This window comes from Aplysia californica, unplaced genomic scaffold (genome assembly GCF_000002075.1).
Source record: "Aplysia californica isolate F4 #8 unplaced genomic scaffold, AplCal3.0 scaffold00097, whole genome shotgun sequence".
In the NCBI taxonomy this organism is placed as follows: Eukaryota; Metazoa; Mollusca; class Gastropoda; order Aplysiida; family Aplysiidae; genus Aplysia; species Aplysia californica.
In genome coordinates this window covers 1,291,541-1,304,245 of record NW_004797367.1, presented here as the reverse complement: position 1 = coordinate 1,304,245, position 12,705 = coordinate 1,291,541, and the positions used below count along the sequence as shown (strand labels likewise).

At 38.8% G+C, this 12,705-nt stretch overlaps 1 protein-coding gene across 1 annotated transcript; it reads right to left on the bottom strand.

The window, feature by feature from the left end:
• Positions 1 to 969: 969 nt before the first annotated feature.
• Positions 970 to 11,533, bottom strand: LOC101853612 (transcriptional adapter 1; the record flags this gene model as incomplete). The annotated part of the gene is given in 9 exon segments (XM_005095172.3): positions 970 to 1,534; positions 2,580 to 2,742; positions 3,665 to 3,813; positions 4,694 to 4,824; positions 6,030 to 6,117; positions 6,919 to 7,004; positions 9,160 to 9,225; positions 10,397 to 10,451; positions 11,497 to 11,533. Coding segments are annotated over 9 exon segments (982 nt in total), but the record flags the coding sequence as incomplete, so codon positions are not given.
• Between the last annotated feature and the right edge of the window lie 1,172 nt (positions 11,534 to 12,705).

Sequence of the window (12,705 nt, the reverse complement as noted above, 5' to 3'; positions counted from 1 at the left end):
CTGTGATAACAGAAGCAAACCACACCAGAATACCCACCAGCCACTCAAATTAGTCTACTCTGAGTTCCACTACACAAAGAGAGAAAAAAGGACTGAATCTTATGAAGAGGATTATTTATTGAAAGCAAACCGTATAACAATGGCTTTGAAGACATGATGTTGTTAAAATCACTCATCTGTCTTAGAACCGATCATCACCATTCTCTCAATCCTAACATCCTCACAATACCAGAACCAATCAAAATACTCATCACACACTCAGGACCAATTATCATTCTCTAAATTATACAGTGGAGTCCACATGTAACGAGTCCTGAAATAACGAGAAATCTGTTATAAAGACACTATTCTAAAATCTCATTTTTTTCCTTCTTTATCTTTGTAAATAAAATACTGCTATTGCGCAGTCAGACTGTCACGAGAGTCGGTTATAACGGAATCCTGCAGCTGCTGTGCACAGCACACACACCAATTAAATATAAAAACCTCACCAGTTGAGAAAGTTGTTGGTGATCCACGAAAACCAACAATGAAGACCGGAGCGAGTGAGTGGGGAGGGTGTGGCATGTGCAGACAACCAGAACACATCGCGTGATAGGCCAGCCCTGTCTAGATTATCTAGGCCTACCATGCCTCTCATTTCTCTGGTGCGGGGATGGAGAGGTCACAACAATGTGATGGATGGAGTGAATGTGTGACGAGCGCAAGCAGACAGAACGCACTACAGGGTGTGATGGGGTGGGGGACAACACAGCGGGCGAGTGAGCCTAGAGCCAGAGCCCCTTCTTTCCAATCGCCAATGCCAAGCTGTCAACATTGCTAGTGCTAGAGAACCACAGGGGGAGAGGATAATCTTGGCTAGAGAAAGAAACCTGGTTTGATTCTTGATCAAGTAAGACCTAGAGATCATGCTGAACAAAATCATCATCAGGGGAAATACAAAAAGGAATAAACAGAACACCATACTCATAGATTAGGCCTACTTTATTATTTCCCTTGAATTTTCCTTTTATAACGGACATTTCGCACCGGTACTCTCCCACTCGTTATAACAGGATTCCACTGTATCTCAAAACCTGTAAGCTCTGTCCATACAAACCTAGAGCAATCAAAATTTTTTACACCATATCTCACACTTAATCAGCCTTATTCTCGTAATCTCACAATCAATGAGCATTGCCCTCATTACAATCTTTCAGCCAATCACATGTCTTCTTTCATCTAAGCAACCAATTAGCACCATTCAGACTTCTTTTTCCCAGGCAAACAATCTGCACCATCAAGCCAATTCCATAGGAATGACATATGGGGGGGGGAGGGGGTGCCTTCACCACATGCCAGTGGCCGGGGGTAAGTCTGCAGAGTAACTGTTGTGGAAGTCTCCCTGAGCAGCCAGCTTCCGCTTGAGGACCACCTCCTGCGCGTGGACATCCTCCTGGTCCATGTCCTCCTGGCTGGGGTGCCACTGGGAGTGAAGGACACGCTCTAAGGTCGGGGCGCACACAGCGTGCGACGCTATAGACTGTTTATGGAGCTGCAAGTACATGAGACGGAAACATACTACAGTCTAGCATGCACGTAGCGCAATGCATACATATTACAGCAAAACACCCACAAAGTAAAACAAGTACATAACAAACAGGTTTTCAGGTCCCAAATTTTTCCTTATACAGTGCAGCCTCTCTATAATGACATTGTCAGGACCAGAAAAAAATGTCGTTATACTATAGAGAGTTGTTGTCATAGAGAGGCAACCAAAAGTTACAAATGTAATTAAGGAAAAAATCGGGACCTGGGCACCATATCGCTATAAAGAGGATGTTGTTATATATCGAAGGCCGTTAAAGACAGGCTACACTGTAGTTATATACATTCGGATCGAATATTCTTTCAAATTAAAAAAAAATTTAGGTGTTACTATGCCCCCCACCCACGATACAGTTTAGATCATTTGCAAAGCAGGCATCTGGCCATGCCTGTCAAGGCCAACCTGAGCAATAAGAGGGATACAACACAACCTGGGCTACTATAAAAGGGATACAACATCCCAGCAGAAAGGTCAAGACACTCGATAAAAAATGTTCCTACCCAAGAATCAAACTGGGTCGCCTGAATGCAGCAGCAAAGCACTTAACCGCTACTACTCAGATGCCAATCTGCCTTATCTGTTGAGTTGGGGTGTAGTACAAAGAAACTGTCCATGGATGTTTGAAGGGTGCTCTGTTTTAATTCACTCCTTTTTTCCTGTCAAACTTCTGTCACCCTTACCTCTTCTTTTTCTTTTCTTTATGTGTTACTCCTTCGTAACAACCAGGAGGTGCTTCCTTTTAAAATCAGTTTACGTTACTTCAGTGTCTGTATTTTCGGGGTTGATGAAGACTGTTTTCCGAAACTGCCAATTTAACAGTCTGGTGGCAAAGAAAGTGCCGATCTCATTGGCACTTGCGAATAATAGGGATAAGAACCCATACAAAGAACTACGCTGACTTAATTCGCAACCTTAAAATTAGAGGAACCTTTTTATCCACAAATCTACACAGAAAAATGTGGTACCAGATCAATCAAAATAACAAGCTTACCATTAAGGTGTCTCGGAGGTCGAACAAAGAAATGGGCTCGCTGTAGTCAGCAGCAGTGCTCTCCCCTAGTGCATCCTGCTGCACCGCCATGTCCTCTGCCACACTGGGTGAAGGTCGCAGACTCGGGGCGTGGTGGAACTTGGCAGTGACAGTTGTGGCTTCGCTGGAGACACATCACAAAGAGCATCAGTATAACATACTGTGAGGCATCGTGGTGAAATAAGGCGCTCGTCAAATTAATGACATTTTTGAAAAAACTGGTATTTTTTGGCCCACTTGGCAATTTTTTCCGAATTTTTATTATTTGGATCACAAACTTTTACGCCCATTTAAAAATAAATCTCTGTGTGGACTTTACTATTCATTGATTAAAGGTACAGAAAGTGTAAATTTGCAGTTTCCGAGGACTCTCAGACTTCGTCTGCCCTTTTTCACTAATTTTACCTTTGACACCTTCTGTTACTCTCTTGTAGCACCTCTAATCTCCGGGACTTATTTGACCTCTGTTTGTGTTGCAAATGCTATAAAACTCTTACTTTAAATAACAAGAAAAAAAGTTGCAGACTTGACCACTGGCAGAAATGTACATTTGGTACTCAGAAAAGCAAGAGAAAGCAGAAATTCAACAGCCACAAAGAATCTTTTCTTATCCTCTGAACCCAGCCCCCACCCCCCTGAGCCTAACAGACCTCTGCAGCTGAACTCCTTTGGCTTCATAGCTAAATAAATACCATTGTATGCTTGGGCATACGCCTAGATCCATTGGATTGAACAACAACCTCCGCCCCCCCCCCCAAACATTTGCAAAATTTTTACGTTTATTGTCCCTCTCAATATTGTGAGGTTATTTAGGAGGCACCATTTCCGAATTCATCATGCATCTCCAGTAGGACATGTTATCTTGAAAACAGATATGATCTCCATCCGTTGAACACCAATTTGAGACAATAATTCCCTACAGAAAGAAACAAAATATGAACAGGAAAGGAAAGAAAGACCTATGAGTAGCATCCACCACCAACCGCTATTCTTAGAGCTAGTATAAACGTAACCATTACTGAAACTTACAAGTAAACCTTACAAACCTTTCATGACTAGGATCCTCTACCGAAGGCGTTCTCCGAAAGTACGGAATGGGAACCCCGACCCCTGCAGCATACGTAAAACGTCGCTCTCTCAGTTTGTATCCCTTCTTTTGTTGGATCACCAAGGACAGGATATGTTTTATCTGTGTCTGAGAAAGAAGACAAAAATAATCGTTTGTTTGAGTAAAGAGGAGCACATCGACACAAAAATAGTCATTTAGAGCTGGGGAAAGAGTCAGACAGACCGAAACAACAGAGGTAAAGTAAAGAAGAAGGACTTATCGGTGGCACCCTCCAACCACCCACTGACAAAAATAAGAAGATAAGACTAATAGAAGATAGAATCTAGAGCTAAAACATTTTTAAAAAGAAAAAAACCCTCAGCCGACAATGAGGGAACGCATTCTCCTCAATAATTATTTACATAAACACCATCTCACATCATCACTCACAATCACCATCATATCTAAAATTATCATTGCTCTAAAATCCTTGAAATACTTCTATATTCCTTGAATTTCTATCTGTAACAGTTACATGTTAACATAATTGTGTACATAACACACTATGGGACACTATCACACACACCTTTTTCTGTAATAAGATGGTGTCAGTCTCATAGAAATGAGCAAGGGGAACAATAATAGGAGACCAAAAAAGTATTGAATTCTATCAACACTAGCTACAAACAATGCATAGGCTTGCCTCCATAGCACATGTCAAAATAAAAGTAATAAATAGCATTTGAATAGCATATATCCCGCTCAACAGCAAGCTCTATGTGCTTTACATTACAATCTACATAATTACCTTAGCACACTCCAGAACACTCAAAAACATTCCCGGCTTCCCAGGAACCACACAATGCAAGCAGCTGTGCAGAAGGAGGAGGAGGAAGACGAGGAGGAGGAGGAGGAGGAGGAGAATAACAATAACAACAAAAACAACATCATTAAAAACAACAACAATAAAAACAACAACAACAACAGCAACAATTATAAAACCATCACCCATGGGTGGGACGCTCACCTCCAGTGCCAGCAGCAGCAGCTTGACCGCTGCGTCATTGACGTCAGTGAGTCCAGTCTCCCAGGCACACACCAGCATGCGCCCGTGGACCAAGGCGCTGTCCGGCAGAAGACCCTCACGGGCCACAAAACCTGGACACAGTCACACAACAGTACAGATTGGGTTTGGTGTTGAATACCATCAATGTCTGGCTCTTTTTAATTAACGTTTTAGTTTTACAGCACTTACAACACAACATGGTCATATAAGTGCCGCTCATTAGAAGTGTTACAAGAGTGTAACAAGGAAGGGAGATAAGGACGGCAGATCTTTGATAGGAAAGAAGGAGCAAACTACTTCATAACACCTGCCAACCACCCAGGTGTCCGACTCTAATCATGTCTCAGCAAAATTATCGACTCGATCCAATGGTTGGGTCAACAAGGTAGGCTTGAAATTAAACATTTATATCTATGACTTATCAGTCTGACACTGATTTTTTAAAATTGAAAGTAGGCCTCTATGCTTTTAAAAGCGTTTTTAGCAATTTTAGAAAAATGTGTCTGTTGCTATGAAGATATTAGTTAAATCTTTGATCACCAATATCTCAGTATTTTGCCTCACACAGCAGCAATGGAGTATTCCAATACTGAATTGCCTATTAATATTTATTTTGTTAAATGCCATTGGTGTCAAACGAAATGGAATTTTGTCTCCTTTTTAACTGTACCAAAAACCCAAATTATGAAAAGTGTACCAGGGGGGAGGGAGCAGGGTTGTTTGTACAGATGACAGTTTTGGACAGGTGGTCGTTAGAGCAGGTTCAACTCCACACACTTCTGACTTTTCCAGTGGTGGATCTAGAGGGGTCTCATCTCATCTACAGGTAACATTTAATTTTTTTTATGTAGGTGTTTTTGCTCACCCATCAACACAATTTAGGTCATTTAGAGGAAGGCTTCTGATAATAATAATAATAATAATAATAACAACAATAATAATAATAATAATAATAATAATAGTAAGTAGCACTTGCATAGCGCATACCCCAGCGGAACAGCAAGCTCTATGCCTTTTACACTATTATATTATTACCCCAGCAGACCATAGAACACTCAAAAACATTCTCAGCTTCCCAGGAAGCATACAGTGCAAGCAGCTGATCCTGATTACCACGGCCAACACAGGCTGAGAGGGATACAATATCCGAGCAGAGAGACTGGGATACTTGATAAAAAGTTCTCCCCACTCGGGAATTGACTCGAGTCTTCTGCATGTGATAGCAACGCACTCAACCACTACACTACGAACACCGATCGCCGAGTATTTGAATAAAAACAGGATAAAAATAGCTCACCTAGCGGTGTTGGACTGGCCCCTTCCTCCAAGGCTTTGCTGGTGATGTGAGGGACAAAATCAATCGTCTGGGCCGGACAAAACCGTTGCTGGCAATGAAAAAAAAAAGAATTCAGTCTGCCACGCACATAGAGAACACGCACATAACGTTCATGCCAAAACATGCACAGAGCGAAAAAGAACATAACATTCATAACGAGACATGCATAGAGCGAATAGATTTTGAGGTCCTGAATTTTCTCATATAATAATACATAGGTATATATTTATGTTTTACATTTTAAACACGCACACAGCAAAATTTCTACAAAAAGAAAAGATTCCAGAGTGATTCATGACTTTAACCCTGAAAATCTATGATCTCTGAGTTTTTCTTGTTATTCATGACCTTTAGCCATGAGATAAAAGACCTCTGACTCTGATGATCCATGATCTCCGACCTTGTCAGTCTTTACCTTTGAGCCTGGAATTAGTGACCTTGATCACACAAGGACCCATAACCTCCGATATTGTCCTTCACTCCATTTGAGCCAGAGATTAGTCATTCTTTCTTTGACCATGAGGATCAACGATCAGTGACCTTGTATCTCGTCAGATATCTTGTATGTCGACCGTTGGCACTTGCTTCTGGTATAGTTTGCTCCATTTTCCTATCAAACAGCTATCATTTTTATCTCTCCTCCCTCTTTTATTTGTATGTTACTATCTAGTAACACCTCTAATCTTCAGCACTATAATGACCTAATGACCTAATTGTGTTGCAAGTGCGGTATATCTCTTATAAAAACTAATAAATTCATCTTGTCATTTATTACCTCTGGACCTTGTGACTACCTTTGACCCTGAGATCAGTAACCTTTAACCCAACTTCATGAAGACAACAGACTCACCTGCAGATTGGCTCGTCCACCTGGGGGTCTTTTCTTCACCTTACTTGGTTTCTGATTTTTGCTGACAGTGGTCGTGTCTTTAGGAACTGGAAAAAAACCAACAACAACAACATCACTTATTTTCATTGTTGTAACATGCCCGAATTCAATATGACGCTACCTCAGAATTACAAAGTCCTAATCTATCTCTGCTCAGTACTTAGTTTTGAGAAATTTGACATAAAAGATTTTGAGTTTCACATCATGTCAAGCTTTTTCAAAAGTAATTCTTTGAACACCTTGATAAAGACTCCGAATAATCTTACACTTACAATTTCGATAGAGTAGACATTTGGTTTCTGGCCTCATGGTCTTAGCAATTCAAAACGGCGAAAAATGTCAGATAGAACTTTGTAATTTTGAGGAAGCAACGTGTCAATAGCAACACCGAACAGCAACTGATTCTTAATTTATCATTACCAAGCCTGTTTTGATTCCATTTGATTTGTTTCTAATGCAGTAATGAGTGCTCTTTTAACTATTTATCGACAAAGTTAGAGATTCACTTTCAAAGAATAACCCAGGGCACTGCCACTGACTATATAGTGTCTTTAGGCCATTCCCAAAGGGGGAACATTTCTCGTTCAAGCACAGTAGAATTGTAAATGGGCTGATTCATCATGTCACGTTCATAACTGTCCCTGATCTGCAATAGGGAACAGCTGCTTTTTCTTTCATAATCCTTATTATTGTCATTTACCTCTACTTCTTTTGTATGTTTGTCACTCTTGTGACCCGTTATTTCCGGGGTGCCTCGATAGTCGAAGCAGACCTTGTGCTGTTGAAGCTAGGAGGTGAGCAGAATAAGTCTGACTCCCTGTAAGGACTTCTCTATTGACACCCACCCCTTGGCACTCATATGACCTTATGCATTTGCGAGCGCCGTAAAACCCTCTACTAAAAAAACAACAACAACAAAAAACTTTCTAAGATTTTACTTTAGTTTCAACTTAACTTAATAGTGACCTTCAAAATTAAATGCGTTTATTTTTCAAGGTCAGGAGTCGAATTGGTCGCATTGTGCCAAAATGGTAGCTTTTGTTCCATCCACGAGGCAAAATCTGATGAATCCAATAGGCAGTGTGCACTGGGTCTAGGGCTATTCCCGGGTAACTGACGGGACATTTGGACTATACTTTCTTACAATGATAATACTGTAATACAATATGTGAGGCATCATGGTGAAATCAGGCGCTTGTCAAAATAATGAAATCGAAGAAACAGGCGCCTTTTTTCATCAGTTTGGCAATTTCTATCAAATTTTAGTTTTTGGGCTCAACGCCTTTTATTTTTACGTCTTTAAAAAACACATTTCCATGTGAATTTTACAGGAAAACGTTGATGAAAGGCACAAATTATGTAATTCTTAAGTTTTTAAGGACTCTCAGGCTATTGAAGTGACCAAACTTTGATAGCCATTTTCTTCGCTAAATTTACCCCTGAAACCAGGTGACCCTGCCTCTTTCAAACACAAATATCTCGACTTCTATTAAAGGTAGATGAGTTATTTTTTTTATTGAATGCAAGGCAAATGAATATGTATTCAGATAATATGAATAACTCCACATGTCCAAAAATTAATGAGCGCCTGATTCCACCGCATTGTAACACATACCGTATCAATTAATTTACTATGAAACATGAGGCATTTTTTTTCTGTCCCATCAGTTAATGAATCTAAACATATCACAGTACTGTCGTAAAGAACTTCTTTTTCAAATAACTGCATTTAATATGATTTTTAATATGTCTTTCACATGTTCTGATCATTCAAAGTTGAAATAAATTAGTTGATATTAAATTACAAAGTTATCATAGTAAGAAAGTATAGTATAACTGTCCTGTCAGTTACCATGGAAAAGCCCTAAAACTACTTCTAACCAATCCCACTTGTCTCTACCCACAGAGAGCAGAGCGGTTTAATCATCAACATTCAATTACATTTCCAATGACATATGTAACTGCCACTTCAATGTTTACTACATCATCTGTAGAGAAGCTGTATTATATCCCCATCCACTAAATAATTCAAGGTTTACAAAATTAAATAGACCTACCTCTAAATGGTTTCAATTGCTAAAAAAAAAAAATTAGTTCCTGGTCGAGTTTAAGAACCAAAATATGTTTATGGGGGCTTGAAACACTAACAATTCTTCTCCTTCTTTTTCTAAGGTTTGATTTAAGAAGGAACACTCTACTCACCAAGAGATGAGGCAAGACTCTGGCACTTTGCTATCAGAGCGAGGAGAAACTCGTTGTGCAGGTGAACTGAGGATGAAGGGACACAACAAATGACATTTAGGGAATACTTCAAAATGTCAACTCAAAGTCAGAATTCACTTCTTTGACAATTGAAAAAAGAACAAAATGACTGACCCTCAATGCCCTCAAACACCAAACTACTTTTTCAGAGTCTCTTTGAGCTGGTGGAAGTATCATCATACTACTTTTAGCTTTAAGTTTTCGTAACAGTTTTACGAAACATGCAACACAATTAGATTGAGTAAGTGACAAAGATTGGAGGTGTTACACACAAAGAAAAGTAGGGGGAATGATAGCGACTTTAGATGTTTGATAGAAAAGAAAGAAAAAAAATCACATCAGAGTGCCCACTAACCACCCACCATATATCACTGGCAGCTAACAAAACATCAAAGAAAATGCCAAGGATATATATTACGATATAAAACAGAACCACTGGTGTCAGACACTGCCACACATGCTGCATTTGTTGCCTCACTCGACCAATATCCACACAGACTCTCCTCTAATATCGGCCAAAATGACAAAGTGAATACAGTATTACAGGCGTCCATTTAAACCTGATTTTTGGGGGTTTAGAGAGGTTGCTCAAATGGAAGAAAAAGAAATCCTGGATATAGAGGGGTCAGTAATCTAGTGGTTTTAAGCGAAAAGACTCAGTTACAACGAGCTTGCAGGTTTGGGGGATCAAGTGTTGGGCCCGACTTTGCATCCTTGGGAAAGGCACTTCACACAAATTTTCCTCACTTCATCCAGGTGGGAATGGGTACCCAGCCATAAATAAACAACAAAAGATATTGTCAGTGTGTCAGCGCTTATAAAATAGAAAGTCGAGATTGTTTCATAATGCTATCAGGTCTGCAGGAGTAATAATACAGATTCTAAAGCGCGTAGAGCTTGTTGTTGAGTCAGAAGTTGCACTATACAAATGCTACCTATTAATTATATTATTTTATTTTGGTTTACAGCTCTTTTCAAACTAATGTTGCTCGTTTTAAGCAGATTCCACTATATTTCATATTATAAAATTTACTTACCAATATATATATATATATACAGTTTATAAAAACATTCCTAGAAGTTTATTTTATCTCTCTTCAAAAATCTATTGTCTATTATTTCATTAACAAAAGCCCCTCTTTAAACTCAGAGCACACAAGACGCTGTGTAAACATACCAGTATCCTCCTTCATAAGATTTCTTGCTTGAAGGTCAAATTCCTCTTTGTTCAACTAAATAAAGAAAAAAAATATACAAAAAGTAGAAGATCAATTTATATGAAAATAATAATAACCAACAATTCAATTTAATTTTGAATTAGAAAAAAGCATGAAAGTAGCTGTCCACGTAAAATTATGCAAATTTAGAAGGCCAAATCATGCACAAAAAAGCAAAATTATGCAAAAATTATGCAAGTTAGCATAACACCATTCCAACATGTTTTGCACTTTTTCAACACAAAGTTTCATGATTTTCATGTTTTATGTACAGAAAAATTGAAAACAGAACATATCAGTATCAGTAATTTGTTGTGTATTTGGAAAAGAAAACAATACACATCAGTTAAAAAAAACAAAAACAAAAAAACAACCAAAAATAATAATCTTTGTAACTTTCAGCTGTAGATCTAGATCTATAAAGGAAAGAACATTTGGGTTTTTTTTAATTTAAAAAAAGACATCTGGACCTCTGATGCTGGCACATTACTAAAACCAGGGACACCTGTCAAACATGAAACATCAGCAGACATGAGAACAGCAAGTTTTGATGGATTGAAAAATTGAACATGCTCAAGGAACAAAATCACAACCCATAACCAAGACCATCTAACAAGGGAAATAGCCAACTTTTCACTTAAATGCGACTTATTACGGTGATTATGTCCCTTTAGTCACATGGCGAGGTGTTAATTAAATTAATTGTTTTGTGAAAAAAAGGAAAAAAAACGCGAAAAAACGCGGATAATCCAAATTTATGCTAATGTTGCAGAATTACGCGAAAAAACGCGGCCGCACAATCGCATAATCTTACGGGACAGAAGTAGGCCTTAGCACACAAAAACATATTGAGTGAATACATCAAGGTCACATATTAAATTAATGTTCAATTTTAGACTTTTTACCATAAAAACAGTGTCTAAAATGCAAATCACACAAACAAGAAACAGAAGAATCCTTGGAGGAGCTAGCTAACGGTTTTGTCTTCACAAGTTTCACAGTTTCACTTGAAAACCACTGACTAACATATATATAGAATATATATATAATTTTCACTCACCTTTCTCTTAAACCAGGCATTCAGATTCTCTAGGTACCTGAAAAGTAAATAAAGATGACTTGATACATTTACAAAAATTCATAAATTATTAGAACACAACCAAAATAAAACTCTGGCCCTTCAAACTTTAAAAACTATACACCTGAGCATGAGAAGGGAGGGAAAGTGAAATATAATTGTAGAGGCATAAATAAGACTGACAAAATAAGGGTTTGGGTTAGAGCTAGAGGCAAGGCTTAGGGTCCGGTTATGGTTACTTTGAGTTAACCTTAGCCTATCCCTAACTTTAAATAGGCTTATTACAAAAATCCAGCAAATAGAAAATGTGGAAGGATAAAAAACCATATGCGACCGGATTTTTGTAGAATAACTGAGTTTCATTCATTCAGGTTCATTGAAAGGAGAGTAGGACATTTCAGTTTCAGAGAGAGTTTTTAGAGCTCTGGCAACTGCATTCACAAGATCATATATTCATCTGTGATTTGATGGAACCTCAGTAACTCGTATTTCGGTGGCAATAGTTGTTTTTTCTCCCTCAAAAGTCAAAAGATACTCGACAAAACCCTTCAAGGTAAAAAGTAAATTTAATTGCTTTTTTGTGACTCCCAATAACATCAACTGATGAAATAGGGAGTCGACTCTCAATAACGCCTCCCATGGGTAGGATTGTAGGATAGTAGTAACTTTAAGTAATCGTTACGGTCAAAATCGGATTATCCCAATGCATTATTACTCTTAACATTTAAGGGACCTATACAAAAAACAGGCCTCTATGCTATAGAGCCTACACAGTTTACACCTGAACAGGAGACGGAGACTAAGACGAAACTAACTTCTGAAAACTAAAGAAAAAAAGGAAGATTTCCAGAACGAGTGACCACCCCAACTTCAACAAACGCATGAAGAGACCTGAACCCGAACCTTAACTCAACCCCTATCCGTACCCCAAACCCTAACCCTGACCCAGACCCTAACCCAATATATGTACAGTTGAACCTGCCTTAACAGAAACCTGTCTTAACAGAATCTCCTCGCTCCCACCTTGATAATATCTTTCCTCTTTAATTACCTGTAGAAAGAGGAAACCTGTCCAACGCGGAAACGGAAAGAAAAATCTGCTCCCTTCCGAGGGTTTTACCAGTCTAAGACAGAAAATGTGTTGCCCGCTCAACCCTGATTTGAAACAAAACTCGTAAGTGTGGTTCCGCC